This window comes from Leuresthes tenuis, unplaced genomic scaffold, assembly GCF_036924035.1.
Source record: "Leuresthes tenuis unplaced genomic scaffold, fLeuTen1.0.hap1 SCAF_10, whole genome shotgun sequence".
In the NCBI taxonomy this organism is placed as follows: domain Eukaryota; kingdom Metazoa; phylum Chordata; class Actinopteri; order Atheriniformes; family Atherinopsidae; genus Leuresthes; species Leuresthes tenuis.
In genome coordinates, this window is record NW_027325364.1 from 22,322,129 (window position 1) to 22,335,303 (window position 13,175).

The 13,175-nt window shown below is 42.6% G+C and overlaps 1 protein-coding gene across 1 annotated transcript in view; it reads left to right on the top strand.

The window, feature by feature from the left end:
• znf407 (zinc finger protein 407) overlaps positions 1–13,175 on the top strand; it is a 139,912-nt gene that overhangs the window by 80,888 nt on the left and 45,849 nt on the right. Inside the window, exons 6-7 of the mRNA XM_072394749.1 lie at positions 3,616–3,782; positions 12,385–12,468. Of these exons, the coding sequence (XP_072250850.1) occupies positions 3,616–3,782; positions 12,385–12,468 (251 nt within the window). The remainder of the gene's footprint in view (positions 1–3,615; positions 3,783–12,384; positions 12,469–13,175) is intronic.

Consider the following 13,175-nt stretch of genomic DNA (forward strand, 5'->3'; position numbering starts at 1 on the left):
GAGAGACGAGGGAAGAGGAGGGGGGCTGAAGATGATGATCCATCCTGACCCTAGTGAATGCTGTCATGTTCCTCCCTCTAGGTAATCTCTCTCACTCACTCGCTATTTTGCATGTGAAAATGCTCTCCTGACAGTTGCATATCAGATAAATTTTTCTCTCCCCCCCTTCGCTCCCCTCCTTTCCCTTCGCCAAATAAACAACAGTCTTCACTTTGAAGTTGTCTGTTTGTGTCAGTTTGGCTTGAGGCGAGCATCGGCCCTCTCCTCTCTTTCTGTCTTTGTGCTGCAGTGTGAGAGCATCACAGATTATTTCCTCTCGCAATGGCCAGCCAGCATCACACAGAGAACCAGAACAGGAACTGCTACGAGTCCAAGAAGGCCTGTGCAATTAATCTATCCAATTAAAATTTTTAAAAAAGGGAAAATATGCAAGAAGTTTGAAGGTGTCAGGCAGGCATCAGTGAACATCATATTTTCTCATCCAGTGATCTTCAGTCGGAGGAAACTTCTGAATCGCCTTTTCATCTCCTCTGCTCTTAATTATACCAAAACTGGCCTCTTTTTTTTAAAACTCAGATGCTTCTTTTTTTTTTCTCTTTTTTTCTTTTAATGTAGCTCATGTGATTAGTTTCTATTGAACACACACTCTGCCACTTGGGGGTGGTAGTGAGTGCGTGGCACTGAATCAGGTCTTCTTTTCAGCCTCTATTTAGACGTATAGTAACTATCGCTGAGGGATCTCTGTCACAGTTGAGGCCAGCAAACGTTTCTGATGTTTTGACAGTAGCCCCATATGGCTGAACTGATGACAGGACCACACCACAGTGTAGATATGGTAATGAGAGACGGTATAGATTCTGGAGCGTGCCGCTTTCTGAGTGTTTAGAGAAGAGGCTCACCTGTGTTTTTGAATAGATCTGCACAGGGTGTCAATCACGTGCTTTATTTTGCTGTCAGGAGGAAAAAAAAAGGGGGGGGGGGGGTGAGGAAGAAAAGCAGCTGTAGCGATACCAGAAGTTTATTGGTTATAGATTGTAGAGGTTTCTTTTACTTTCAGTATAAAATATCAATAATGTATTTTCCATGTTCTAAATAACTCTGGCTGATGCTGACATTGTCTTATGGCGCAATAGCCACGTGATTATGGCCTATCTTATCTTGACGAGCCACTATCAGATGCAGACCTGATTTACTTTTAGTGCTTTTGAAATGTTCTCATTCACCAGCCAAAGTAAGAGAACTCAGTCACCCTACATGTAACACGTATCACATTTGTTCTCTTGTAAAATCATCCAACAGGATGCTAAACTCAGTCCTCCTCCAGAACCACCCTAACAACACCCACAATCAGGACAAATTATGATATGAATATAACATCTCAGGGCAAACTAGATTTTAAAAAGAAAAGTCATTTACTGTTATTTCCACCCCTGAAATCCCTCTTCTCGGCTTTAGAGCTTTCTCAGCCTATATGGTTCTGATCTTGTTGCTTAGCCACCACTTTGTGATTTAATTTTTCTTGTTATTTATTTAAATTCACTTCTTGGAAGCATATTTAAAAGTTTTCAAAGATTTCACTTAGATTTCTGCCTATATCTCTCCATCTTTCTTCGCCCTCCTTCACACACATGCATCCACAAACACCTTCACCTCCTCCCCCTCTACTCTCTCTCCCCCCTCTACCTCCTACCTTGAGTGCGTTTTGCACGGTGCCTGGCTGTTTAGAAGCAGTATGCATATGTATGGGCGAGACGGTGGATCGTGACGGGATCTGACACGCAGGGACAAGATCAAAGCGCTTCATCTGATCCCATAAAAACAGACGCAAACCTTCCTCTCATCCTTACAAAACCCCCACTGACTCTGCCAGCCCAGACTCCTCCATCTCCTCTCCTCTTCTCTCCAGCCTTCCTTTTCTCAGTCGTTTTTCCTCTATCCCAGCATGCCGCATGCCCACGTCAAGACCTGCCTGTCTGACTTTGCGATTCCGCCCTGTGATAAACAATGGCCCGTTTAGCTCATAAAGCAGGAGTGTTGTGCATAATGCTTACAATAAAAGATAGCATCTCTTCACTCATCTTATTTACCTCTACCGCGGTGGCACGGGCGATGAGCTGTTTCTATAAATACCGCAGGGAAGGGAAGGAAATACAGAAGCAGAACTACATCTGTTGGTCAAATAAAGACTCTGCCAAGTCGGGTGATGGGAGCGAGAGGAAAACAGAGCTGTTTAAATATGCACTGGAGCTTTAAGTCAGGTGATAAAGGCACCATTTTAAACTTGCTCCATCCTTTCTTGTAAGTGAGCTTAAAATGTCCTCTCAACTTGCACAGGGCGACGTCTACATCACATTTAGATTCATCTTTATGGAACATATAGATTGATACGGAAGCCAGGACACATTTTCCTCTCTATCTCTCCTTTCCTCCACCTCCCCATCTTTAATTCCCTCCTTTCTCCTCTTTCCCCTCCCTCCCTTCCAGTAAGGAAGATGTATGGGTTTGAATTATTGATTCAGACACATGCTACATGCTGCTTGGAGTCATTATTTGTTCAGGTGAGTGTCATGCTGCTTGCTATGAAACAGATACCACGGGGATTAAGCGACACAATCAGGACTTAAAGACAGCCGCCCTCCCTAAAATAACATGGCCCTCACTGCAAGACGAATGCTCCCCAAAACCCGACTTCATTTGTTTATGACTCGCGCATTAGTCATTCTGCGGCTAAATTATAGCGCGGAGGTTAAGATTAATTCAAGCACAGGCTTTTCCTATTGTCTTCTGTGTTTCTTGAAGCTTAATAACGCAGCAGATGAATATAGGTGCAAACATCCTACACGCTTGATTTAAAATAAATAAATGAATAAATAAATAAATAAAAAAAACAGCTTTTGTTGAGTCGTAGGCGTCGGCGCAAAGAATAGACAGATGTCCAAAGAAAAGACAGAATGGCATGCATATTCACAATGACTTGCACCAAATGATAAATTGTGGCTTACATTCATTGAACTGATACTGAAAATCTAAAGCTTGTGCGATAATGCCGGTGATGAGCAAAATGTTTTGATAGAGGGAAGCTCTGACACGAGAGCCTTAAGAGAGAAGCGGGAGGTAAAATGTTGCTAACTGTTCATTTAGCCCTGGCTAAGTGGTCAGGGACACTGGACAGGTGAACTCTATTCTCCCCGATGGCCCTGCAGGGTGTGTGTGTGATATGTGTGTGGACTGTAACAGAATTTCTCTAGTCCTCTGGGCCCCGGTGCAAAGCAGAGAATAAATGGTGGAGGTGGCAGGCCAGGACAGAAAAATCAATGCCTGCTTATACAGACATGACACACCAGCAGCAAACTGCATTCTGTGTGTATTGTGTGTGTGTGTGTGTGCGTGTGTAAGTTAGTGTGGGCCTAGATGTACAGAGCGCAATCACACGGGCCTGTGCTCCGTGGGTGTGAGTCCGAGCACCCACCAAACCTCCGTTTCCTCTCTCGTAGGGTAGATTTTCGAGCATTTTATGTCAGCTTTGGGATCAGTAAATAACTCCTGTTTTCTTTTTTCCCTCCCTCCTCTTCATTCCTCTCCCCGTGCCTCTTTTACTCTCTTATTCTGCTGCAGGAAGTTTGAATGCGAGCTGTGCGACCGCACCTTCAGTGAAAAATGGGCCCTGAACAACCACATGAAACTGCACAGTGGGGAGAAACCTTACAAGTGCGCCTGGCCGTCCTGCCACTACGCCTTCCTCAACCTGTCAGCCATGAAGGACCACTACAGGACGCACACTGGTGAGACTCAGTTCGCAGCCTCTGCTGCTGCACCTCCACCAACATGTTAACTGACTCTCTAAAGTGCAACATTTGCTATATTTAACTTTACAGGCAGTCATTGTTTGTCCGCGTCTTGGACAAAGGGCTATTCATCAAGAAGGACTATACTTGGATTAAACTAAATGTACTTGTTCTTTTCTCTATAAGCTGTCGCCGATTCCACAAAATAAAGTTGATGTAAACTGTGAAATTCTCACATTAATTATGAATCTTCACAGCTTTGGTTGGAATAAATATCCACAAGTTTTTGGCCGATAATAGCCACGACTTGTCCATCTGTACTCATTTTCAACATCCAGAGAAAGTCGAGAGCCCGTTCTTGGCGGTCTCGCACACACTCGTTAGATGGTTAACATCACCTCTTGATCCCGATAGAATTGTCATTGTTATATTACGCTTTATCAGCCAATTAACAGCCAAATGGGGAAGGAAAACAGCACAGGGACGTTTGGATTCGTGTGCTTTTGGTTTTCTGCTATCCTTCCCACTTGGAGGTTAGCAGGTTGAGGAAATGAACGTCGTCTGTATTCCCCACATCCAACCGGTTGTCGTGTGTATTTCCCCCAAAACTCCATCTGGACACCAAGTGTGTTTTCATTGAACCCAGCTGGTCTGCAAGTTGGTTTTCTTCAAATCCATCTCAAGCTCAAGAGAATTTCTCCGACGCTGATCTTGTTCTGTGTGTCTCTGAGAAGCAAAGTGGTGGGAAAAGGAGGCTGTAAATTCACGTCTCCCAACTCTGATCCAAAACAGAGAAATATTACAAAGCCAGAAGATCCCTTAAATCCTTTAAAAAGTAGAAGTTTTATTGCATTATAGCTACTGGATTTCAATAGTTGAATCAAGATTAGAAAACACAACCTTCTTAGGAAAATATGCTGTTTGTAATGTAATACTCCTGCAGCTACTCACTACTGTAGCAAATCCAAGAGTAAAGTCATTTCTTTCACTTCAATCTAAATCCACTTCAGAACTTTGAACAAATGGATTCCAGATCAGATCTCAAGCTAACCGACCTTCTTGTTTACCACCACTACGCTGGTGTTCAAGGGTAAAAAAGATAGTTCTTATGCAATAGCATGAGGTGAGCAGGTAGTTTTTGTTCTACTTTTCTTTTTTCTTTCAAATGTATGCTGCAGCTTGTCTTTCCAGTTCCATCTCTCCCTTCTGCCTCTGCACATACAGTAAAGTACACTGTGGGCCCGCTCTAGATACTTTCTTGTTTTGTTTTTTGTTTTACTTCCTGAAACTTTGGACAGACAGATGCTTCAGTGGGCGGTGGGAGGATACTGTCTTGAATAATAGCCCCTCGATAGGAGTCCAAGTCAGCCCCTTTGAAAGTGTCTTTATGCTGCAGCCCAGCAGTTTCCCCTCAGCCTCGGTAATGTCCCACACATGGCTCCTTGATGCCCTTTTAAGTCAATGACAGAAGCAGCAGCAGCCAGTGGCCTGACAGCCTGACTGAGCGCTTGCAGGAGAGCCCTCCATTCGTCACAGGCGCCTGCTGTGTGCGCGGGTTCATATGTGTGTGCGTGAGTCAGAGTAAGACTTGCTGGATGTTATTTTAAATGTGTTTTAACAGTGATGTAACGTCAGGCGCCTCTGACATAATTAGACGTTTTATTTTCATTTGTTTCCTGCCCTCATCATCCCCCATCAGGCAGCTGCGTCGCACTGTCACATAGCTGTCAACCTGGAAAGGTGTGAGGAGGTGTGTGTGTGTGTGCGCCTTTGTGTGAATTTGGCACAAGAAGAGCATGCTTAAAGAGAGTGAGAGAAGTGATTGAGATGGCAAAAGTGATTGACTAAAAGAACTTGCACGATCAATGGTGAGCAAATATGAAAGCAGGAGAATTAAGATTGAACCTGAAACAACCTCATTTTAGTGAGCGACAAACCCTGACTTGATTAGCGACACTCCAAAAGCTAACACAATTTACACTGCTGTGACCTCCAACACTCCTTTGTCAGTAATTGGTGCTGGGTGGGACACTTAGATGCAGCTATACTATCACTGCAATCACATTTCGGCAGCCAACCTGACACACTGAAATATTGTCTGCATGTTTGTGATCTGTTTAAAGGTTACAAATCGTCTCTTTCACGGAGCTGAGATGCAATACTAACAAAATAGGGAGGAGATTGAAAAGTCGAATAGTCTAATCTATCCAGAGAACAGAGCTGTCAGCACAGGAGGCGACGTAAGTAACAGTGTATGTGGGTTACATTAAGGTTTACAGGATGGTGACAGCAGTGGAGCCTGTCCTTCAGCTAAAGGTGATCATAAATACACTGGCCGTTAGTTAAAAACTGTATAAGAGGGGTGCACCGGTTGATTGGTCGATTGTCAGAATCGAACGGTTTCCAGCTTGACAGGTGACCGGCCGATCGGCCAGTTTTTGTCAGTTTGTTTTTTGTTTTTGTTTTTGTTTGTTTTTTGTCTTTGAAGAGAAATTTAGAAAAATGCCAAAGCTAACTTTTTGTTTGTGAAGACAAACCTTCCAATGATGTTTATTTCTATTAATGACTGAGTGATTATTTTTTTATGACCAGTTACATTAATTTTGAAATCCGAAATGCAGACATAGCCCATCTTTTATCATTTGAGATGAATAAAAAAAGAGTTTTACAACCTTTAATCTGGTGCATAAAAGGACATATACTGTAATTTCCTTTCTTTTGAATTTTGAACAAATACCCTAATCAGGGAAATTAAAGCACTGGTGTACACACATAATTTGAAATCCGTTGACTAAAGTTGATTAAAGCTTGCACTTTCTACAGATGAAATTTCAATCATTAATCAACCAAACATTGATAAATATGATATTCTTCAGTATATTGCCCTTGTATACCTAAAAATGTTTGGGTAAGTAAGTACACCCACACTATAATACTTCTTTAAATACATGAATTTGGAAGCAGGAATTCCTAGAGCCCATTTGCCTCTGACATATCAAAACTTGGTGCGTTCTTCATTCTTGAAGTGTAATGTCACCATGCCAACAACTAAAGAGCGCATGCTAAACTAGTATAGCTAAAGCTATGCTAGCAAAAACTGTGTTACAGTGAAGTTAATGTCCTATTATTCATATTTTCTATTGGCACCTAACTTACCAACTCATATCTGGGATGTGATACTGTTAGATTTTGTGTGCTTGGATTAAAACCTCATTTAGCCGTCAGATTACTAGTTTAACGTAACTATAAAAACTGTTGTTGGTAATTGAAAGCATGTACTTATTTTTTTCTGGAAGCAGACTAATTACGGTTCCTATAGTTACCTCACTGTGCAACATACAGCTCCTCTGACCTCATACAGTCTATTTTTGTCTTTCACTTGAACAGTGAGGTGGAAGGTTGTGGTATGCAAAGCGAGGATCACTTCCATCATAAAGCATCCTTAGTCTTTGCCTTAGCTTCGGCTTGTTATTTATAAAGCTCTTAAATAAGCACAGGGCGGTGTAACAAAACTTTTTTATTGCGTTGCTTTTTAAGGCTTTTAGATGTGCTTGAAACTTGCCCTTGGTGAAACTCCTACATAGAGAGCAGATGAAGCAAGCACTATGGGCGAGAAATGACAGCTAATAAACATTGTCCAATTCTTTTAAAATAAGGGAACGTCCAAACAGCAGGCAGAGCTCAGCAGAAAAAAACTGGCTTCATTTTCAAGAGAAATTAAAGCAGTTACCAGGTTCATCCGGTATACCACCCAGAAGTGTTTTAAACATTAAAAGCCAGCCCAGAGAGATGTTTTCAATTAACTTGTTGAGCTAATGTTAGCTTGATTAGCTTTCTAGCTACAGCTGTTGAAATGTGCTAGCAACAGTTGTCATTTTAGTTACAAACGAGATGAATGTTTGTTAGCAATGATAAACCTACTCTTTATTTTCAACTCCATCATGTGTCTTAGTGTTGTTTACAAGTGTCATTCGAAACCCCCTGAAAAATTACAAAAAAGTGGTAAATCTTCCCCTATAAATTTGAAAAAATGATTTACCAAAGAAACACTCGATGAAAGCAAGTTATTGTTTTGCATTGATCTCTTGTTGCATTTTGCCAGACTAACAACCCACGCTAACGTGGAGAATATCAAATGTCATCATCTCGTGGATAGAGTTACTGGGCGCGACTCGCCGAGCTCGTTAGGAAAGTGGAAAAAAAGTTAACACCTCAACTGTCCTTCTCCTGCTTCTAACAGGATTCATTGTCCCCCTCTGATTTGTGTGTTTTTTATGGTAATCGCCCTCTCCTCACACAGCAGTCATGTCTGAGGGGAGGGAGAGGAGGGCAGTGATGGGGGTGTGGTGGTGGGGAACTCAGTGGTCGTCAGCCACCAGAGTCATTTGTAATGGCTGATGAATGAGCGACTCAAATAAATAAATAAGCGCACTGTATCTGACCCGCCCAGCTTTTCCCAGGCTCTCGCGTTGCGTGGGGGGAAGGTAGGGGAGGGACAGCAGTGGGGGGCAGAGAAGGGTTGAGCACAGCGACAGGGCCACAATTGATTTCCTCATTGCTTCAGTTTGTCGCTTAATCTGGCGATATGCTGATAAATCTTCACACTTTGTCAATTAATTTCCCTGAAAAATGAGACCCAAAATGGCGAGCACATCAATACAGCAGCGGATTCCGTGTCAAAAATTAAGCGGTAAAATTAATTGCCCTCCCATCCGCTCCTGCTAAAACATAACTAATGAGGGAGGCAATTATAGCTGCATGCAGACTCCTCCGGGGTTATTTAAAACATACACACACACATACAGTACACCCGTACACACATGCAAAGAGAGGTTGTATATTTGACTTCAAAGTTCTTTTATTGTCTTGCAATAAGGCATTTATAGTTCTAGTAAGGGGTGGAGGGTTGAGGTGCCTCATGGAAACAAAGAGAGAGTGATATTCAAACAACAAAAAAAGGGACACCTATAAGTGCTCTATTGCAGGTGTGTTAGCAGGTGTGTTTTTAGGGTATTTCTTTGACCAACGCCAGATTTTCTTCAGCCTCGTTGTGTGCGTTGTCAAGTGGATTTTTTGTGACCTACGGCCCGTGTCTGTGTTTTTTTTTAACTTTGTATGTTCGGCCTTCACTTCTGCCAAAACCAGCTGGACTGATGTTTGGGTTCAGAAATGAGTTTAATTTGGTTCATATTTGAGGCCAAAGTGTCTTGGTGAGCAGATAAAAGGCGGCGGGAGTTGCAGATGACTGTGAAGTGTTACGCAGTGGACAGAGGGATCTGCGCTGCTTTGGCCAGCCATATCCTCAGTGTCGACGGCAGCACGTCAGGCCGCTTACTGGCCCAGCTCGCCGTCCCCGCTCAGGTCCTCGGAGCGCCCAGCGCAACAGAACAGCAGATGAAAAGCACACATGTAATTTATCGCCAACGTTTCCTCCTCAGGAATAATTGTGGCGACCGCGGCTGGGCAAAGGGATCGATGGCTATGGATTTTTCTGTGGTGGGGTCTTGTAGCGTTGGCCGTAATGAGAGATGGAGAGGAGGGAGAGGGGAGTGGAGGAGTGACTGGCACTTTTTTTTCTGATGGGGATTAACAGCCTGAGCAGATGATTGGTAGCTCTCGTAGACTTTAGAGGCACAAGACAAATCTTAAAATAAAGTTAGTTATTTATTTGTAATGCTTCATACTCATTCACTTCTGAAATGATTTAAACCAAACTCCTGAAAGCCCATTTTGTGTCCATCCATATCAGCTTGGTGCTTCATACGAACAAACGTATCGAGTTATTACAATTGGTCATTTTATCCATATTTTTTTCAGTTTGAGTCATGTCTGTAGTTTCCTTAGTAGTTTGAAATGAGCATGGTTCTTTTGTTTTGAGGTACTTATTTCCCATTCTTGCTTTTTTTTCCACAAACTGCGTGTGCGTCCTTCTAGACTGAGCAGAGGGCATTACGGCATGTGTTTTTGTTATAGCCAAATTTGATTTAAAGTCAATGTGTTTCCATTTTTGTCAGCCAACTCTCAAATATAATGTTCAAATTAGACTGATATAGACTGATCTAAAGATGCTGTTTTTCTGAAAAGTAACATAGATTGTTACTTATTTAAACATGCATGCTTAATGTAATCGAGGAGCACAAAGTATTTGAGGACCATTCAAATATCTACAGAAACCCACCCCTAATTTTAAGTGTAGATGATTAGTATTTAAAATGATGATCATAAGAAATGGAAAAATCTCAGTAGAATCCGAGAGATCTGGCCCTTCGGTAATCCATCTACTATTGGCCAAAGCTTCATCAGAAGTGATCTCGATGGAAGGCATGTTGTAAAGACGCCGTTCTTGAGGAAGGGAAAGCGGGAGAAAAGGCTGAGCTATGCCAAATGAAACAAGAACTGGCCTGAAAATTAGTGGCAACAGGTGTTATGGAGGGATGGATCCTTCCCAAGCTTGGACATTACTGAAGCAGTGTGGGATCATCTTTACAGAGAACAGAACAGAAGGCAGCCAACATCCAAAGAAGAGCTTTGGGATGTCCTTCAAGAAGCCTGGAGAACTATTCCTAAAATAAATGACAGACAGCTTGTATAAGCCAGTTCAGGCTATTTTGAAGAATGAAGGTGGTCATACCAAATATAGACTTTCAAACTCATTAGACCTGTACAGCCTTTGTTTTTGCCTCACATACTATATTTCCCTAAATGCTTGCATGTTTTTCTGTAAATCACTGGACTTGTTTCCAGTTTCCATGGCTGCATTCAGTACAAATCAACGAGAGGTAGCTCTAGATTTTTGTTCAGTACTGTATTTATCCGTTGTTGGTGCTAAATGATCCAGCCTGCCAGGTATAACTTTCTGTAATAATTTTCAAATTTTGAGATGGTTATTCTGCAAACGAAAAGCCGACTGAAGCTTTATTCAAATGAAAACACTGTTCTTTCAGAGGCTGTCCACACTTGAACTGAGAGGTGATTTTGTGTGAATTGGCTAAGAAATGCACCATTTTAAGGTTATTTTTCTATCCTCTAAGTGGCACTGCATTAAAACTCCTCTCACAGTTGAATGGCTTTGAATGGCTTTGAATGGGAGTGATAGAGCAAACTTGAGGCCGCTTTGTCTCTGCGGACTCGGTGAAAGCTGCTATCTGTGCAGAAGAGGATCAGAGCACCGCCGAGGCCCAGCTGGAAGAGTCACCCAAATGTGTTAGCAGAGCTGGAGTTCAGCACCAGCATTTAGATGAATATTTAAGTGATTGGAGGTGGGGGGGGGGGTACTCAGCTGCACAAAACGAACATGTATGCACAGTGTGTGCGTATGTTAAAAGGCTTGGTGTGGCACCTACAGCGCTTCCATACATGTGCCGTGAGCCAACACATACATGTAACCCACCACATGCAGTTTGATTAGTGTGGGCACAGATTTGCATGCACATCTGTGCCCATTCTGTAAATGTCTGTGTGCGTTTCCCCGAGTGAGTCTCATCCCAAATGATGCACTGTGCGTTCGTGTGTGAGCGTTTCTGCTTGTGTGCAATGGCAGACAGAGCGAGGCAGAGAGAGAGAGACCGTCATGCTGTTAATGACGGAGCCAGATGCAGAGACGAGAGGAGGAGTGTAAAAAAGCTCTCCACGCTCCCCATCTGGAAGGCATCGCCCCCAAATGAAGTTGTACAAAACCATCCCATTGATAATAAAGCTAATTTTTATGGCTCTGACAAGTATGTAATTATGTTCAGCGGTGCTTTTCAGATTTTATCACAGTCAATAAACCACACTGGCAATTTCCCGTCCCCCATTTGACATATTTACACGGATCCATCTGATTGGAGGAATTAGTTAGCTATGAGAGCTCTGATGGATATACACTAGTGATCTGTGACTTCTGCTTGGCTCATCTGTTAGCCAACTAGACCCTCTGCTCATCTGTTCAGTCTGTCTTTTCTTTTCTCGCTTTCTGCCTCGCTCCTGCCTTCACACACTTTTCTCCACCTCACCATTTCCTCCCTCTTTGTCTTGTTGAGCTCTCAGCTGTTGTTTTGAGCAGAAAGCGCAACACATTTTTCCACTCAGAGGATTCAAGATTCAAATATGTCATGAATTTAACTCAACAATCCTTCACTTGAAAGCACCGCCGTGATATTTGAGATCCCAGTTTAGCTGTGATTGTGATCGTTTTCGTTGGTGCGGCGTTTAATTAATTAAAGTGTAAAAGGTTAAAAAAAACAAAAACAGTCTGTTGTGCTATTTGTGACGTCAGTTGTAGTTGCAGCTAATCCAAATAAGTCCGACACAAGCTTGTGCTGTTTCTGCAAGATGATTCGTCGATTTGGGCTCATAAACTGTATTTTTCTTTAATCACGACCTTCAGTGTTTGGATCAACAAGCTTATAAATAATAAAGAAGTCTCAGGTTAAGCAGGCTGCAACCACTTTTTTTGTGTGTCAGATGCATAGATATAGGCAAATACCCACTGTTAAAGAACTGTGACAGTGGAGTAAAAGCCTTTTTTTTCCTGCCTTGTTTCTCTTTTCATGTAAATCTGGTTTATCGTACAATGTCTTTTCCTCAGTACTCATCATTATATGCTCTGTCTCTGCAGGAGAGAAGTCTTATCTGTGTGACCTGTGCGGTTTTGCGGGAGGCACAAGACACGCCCTCACTAAACACAGGCGCCAGCACACAGGTAATCAGCGGCACGGACATCCTGAACTCTTGTCGTAAAAGAAACTGACTCCTGTATGTGCAGACTTTCAGAATCTCGAATGGCGACTGACACTTTGAGATCTGAACAGCCACATGGTTGAGTCACACACACACACACACACACACACACACACACACACACACACACACACACACACACACACACACACACACACACACACACACACACACAGGCACATCAGTGTGACACGCTGCTGTCAGTGATAGGCAGGTGTAAGACTATGGCTGACTGAATCTGAGATTTTTAATTTCAGTTATCATTTCACCATGTCATTCTGTCGCTTAGTGAAATTGCATTTTTCAGATAGGCTGTCAATAACAAGCGTTCTTTTTTTTTTCGGGGTGGGGGGGCAAATTGACATAGTGAAACAAATACTGTTCTTAACCGTTATCTGGCAGGCGTCCAGCGATCAAGAATCCTGTTATAAATATTCATTTAGGTTTTCATAATTCATTCTGTTTCCTTCTGAGGGTTTCAGCCGTTTCCCCGCCGAAACCTCCAATTTCTGCCCTCCTCTCCACTGTTGACATGTGTCAGTTCCACTGATTTAGGTGCATATCACATCCGTTCTTGTGCAGGTGCTCATGAAGGGACTGTCCTGTTTTACAATGTAGTCTCTGCACTTTTTCTAACTCCGATTATTTTGTGGTACAAGTTTCCTAAAA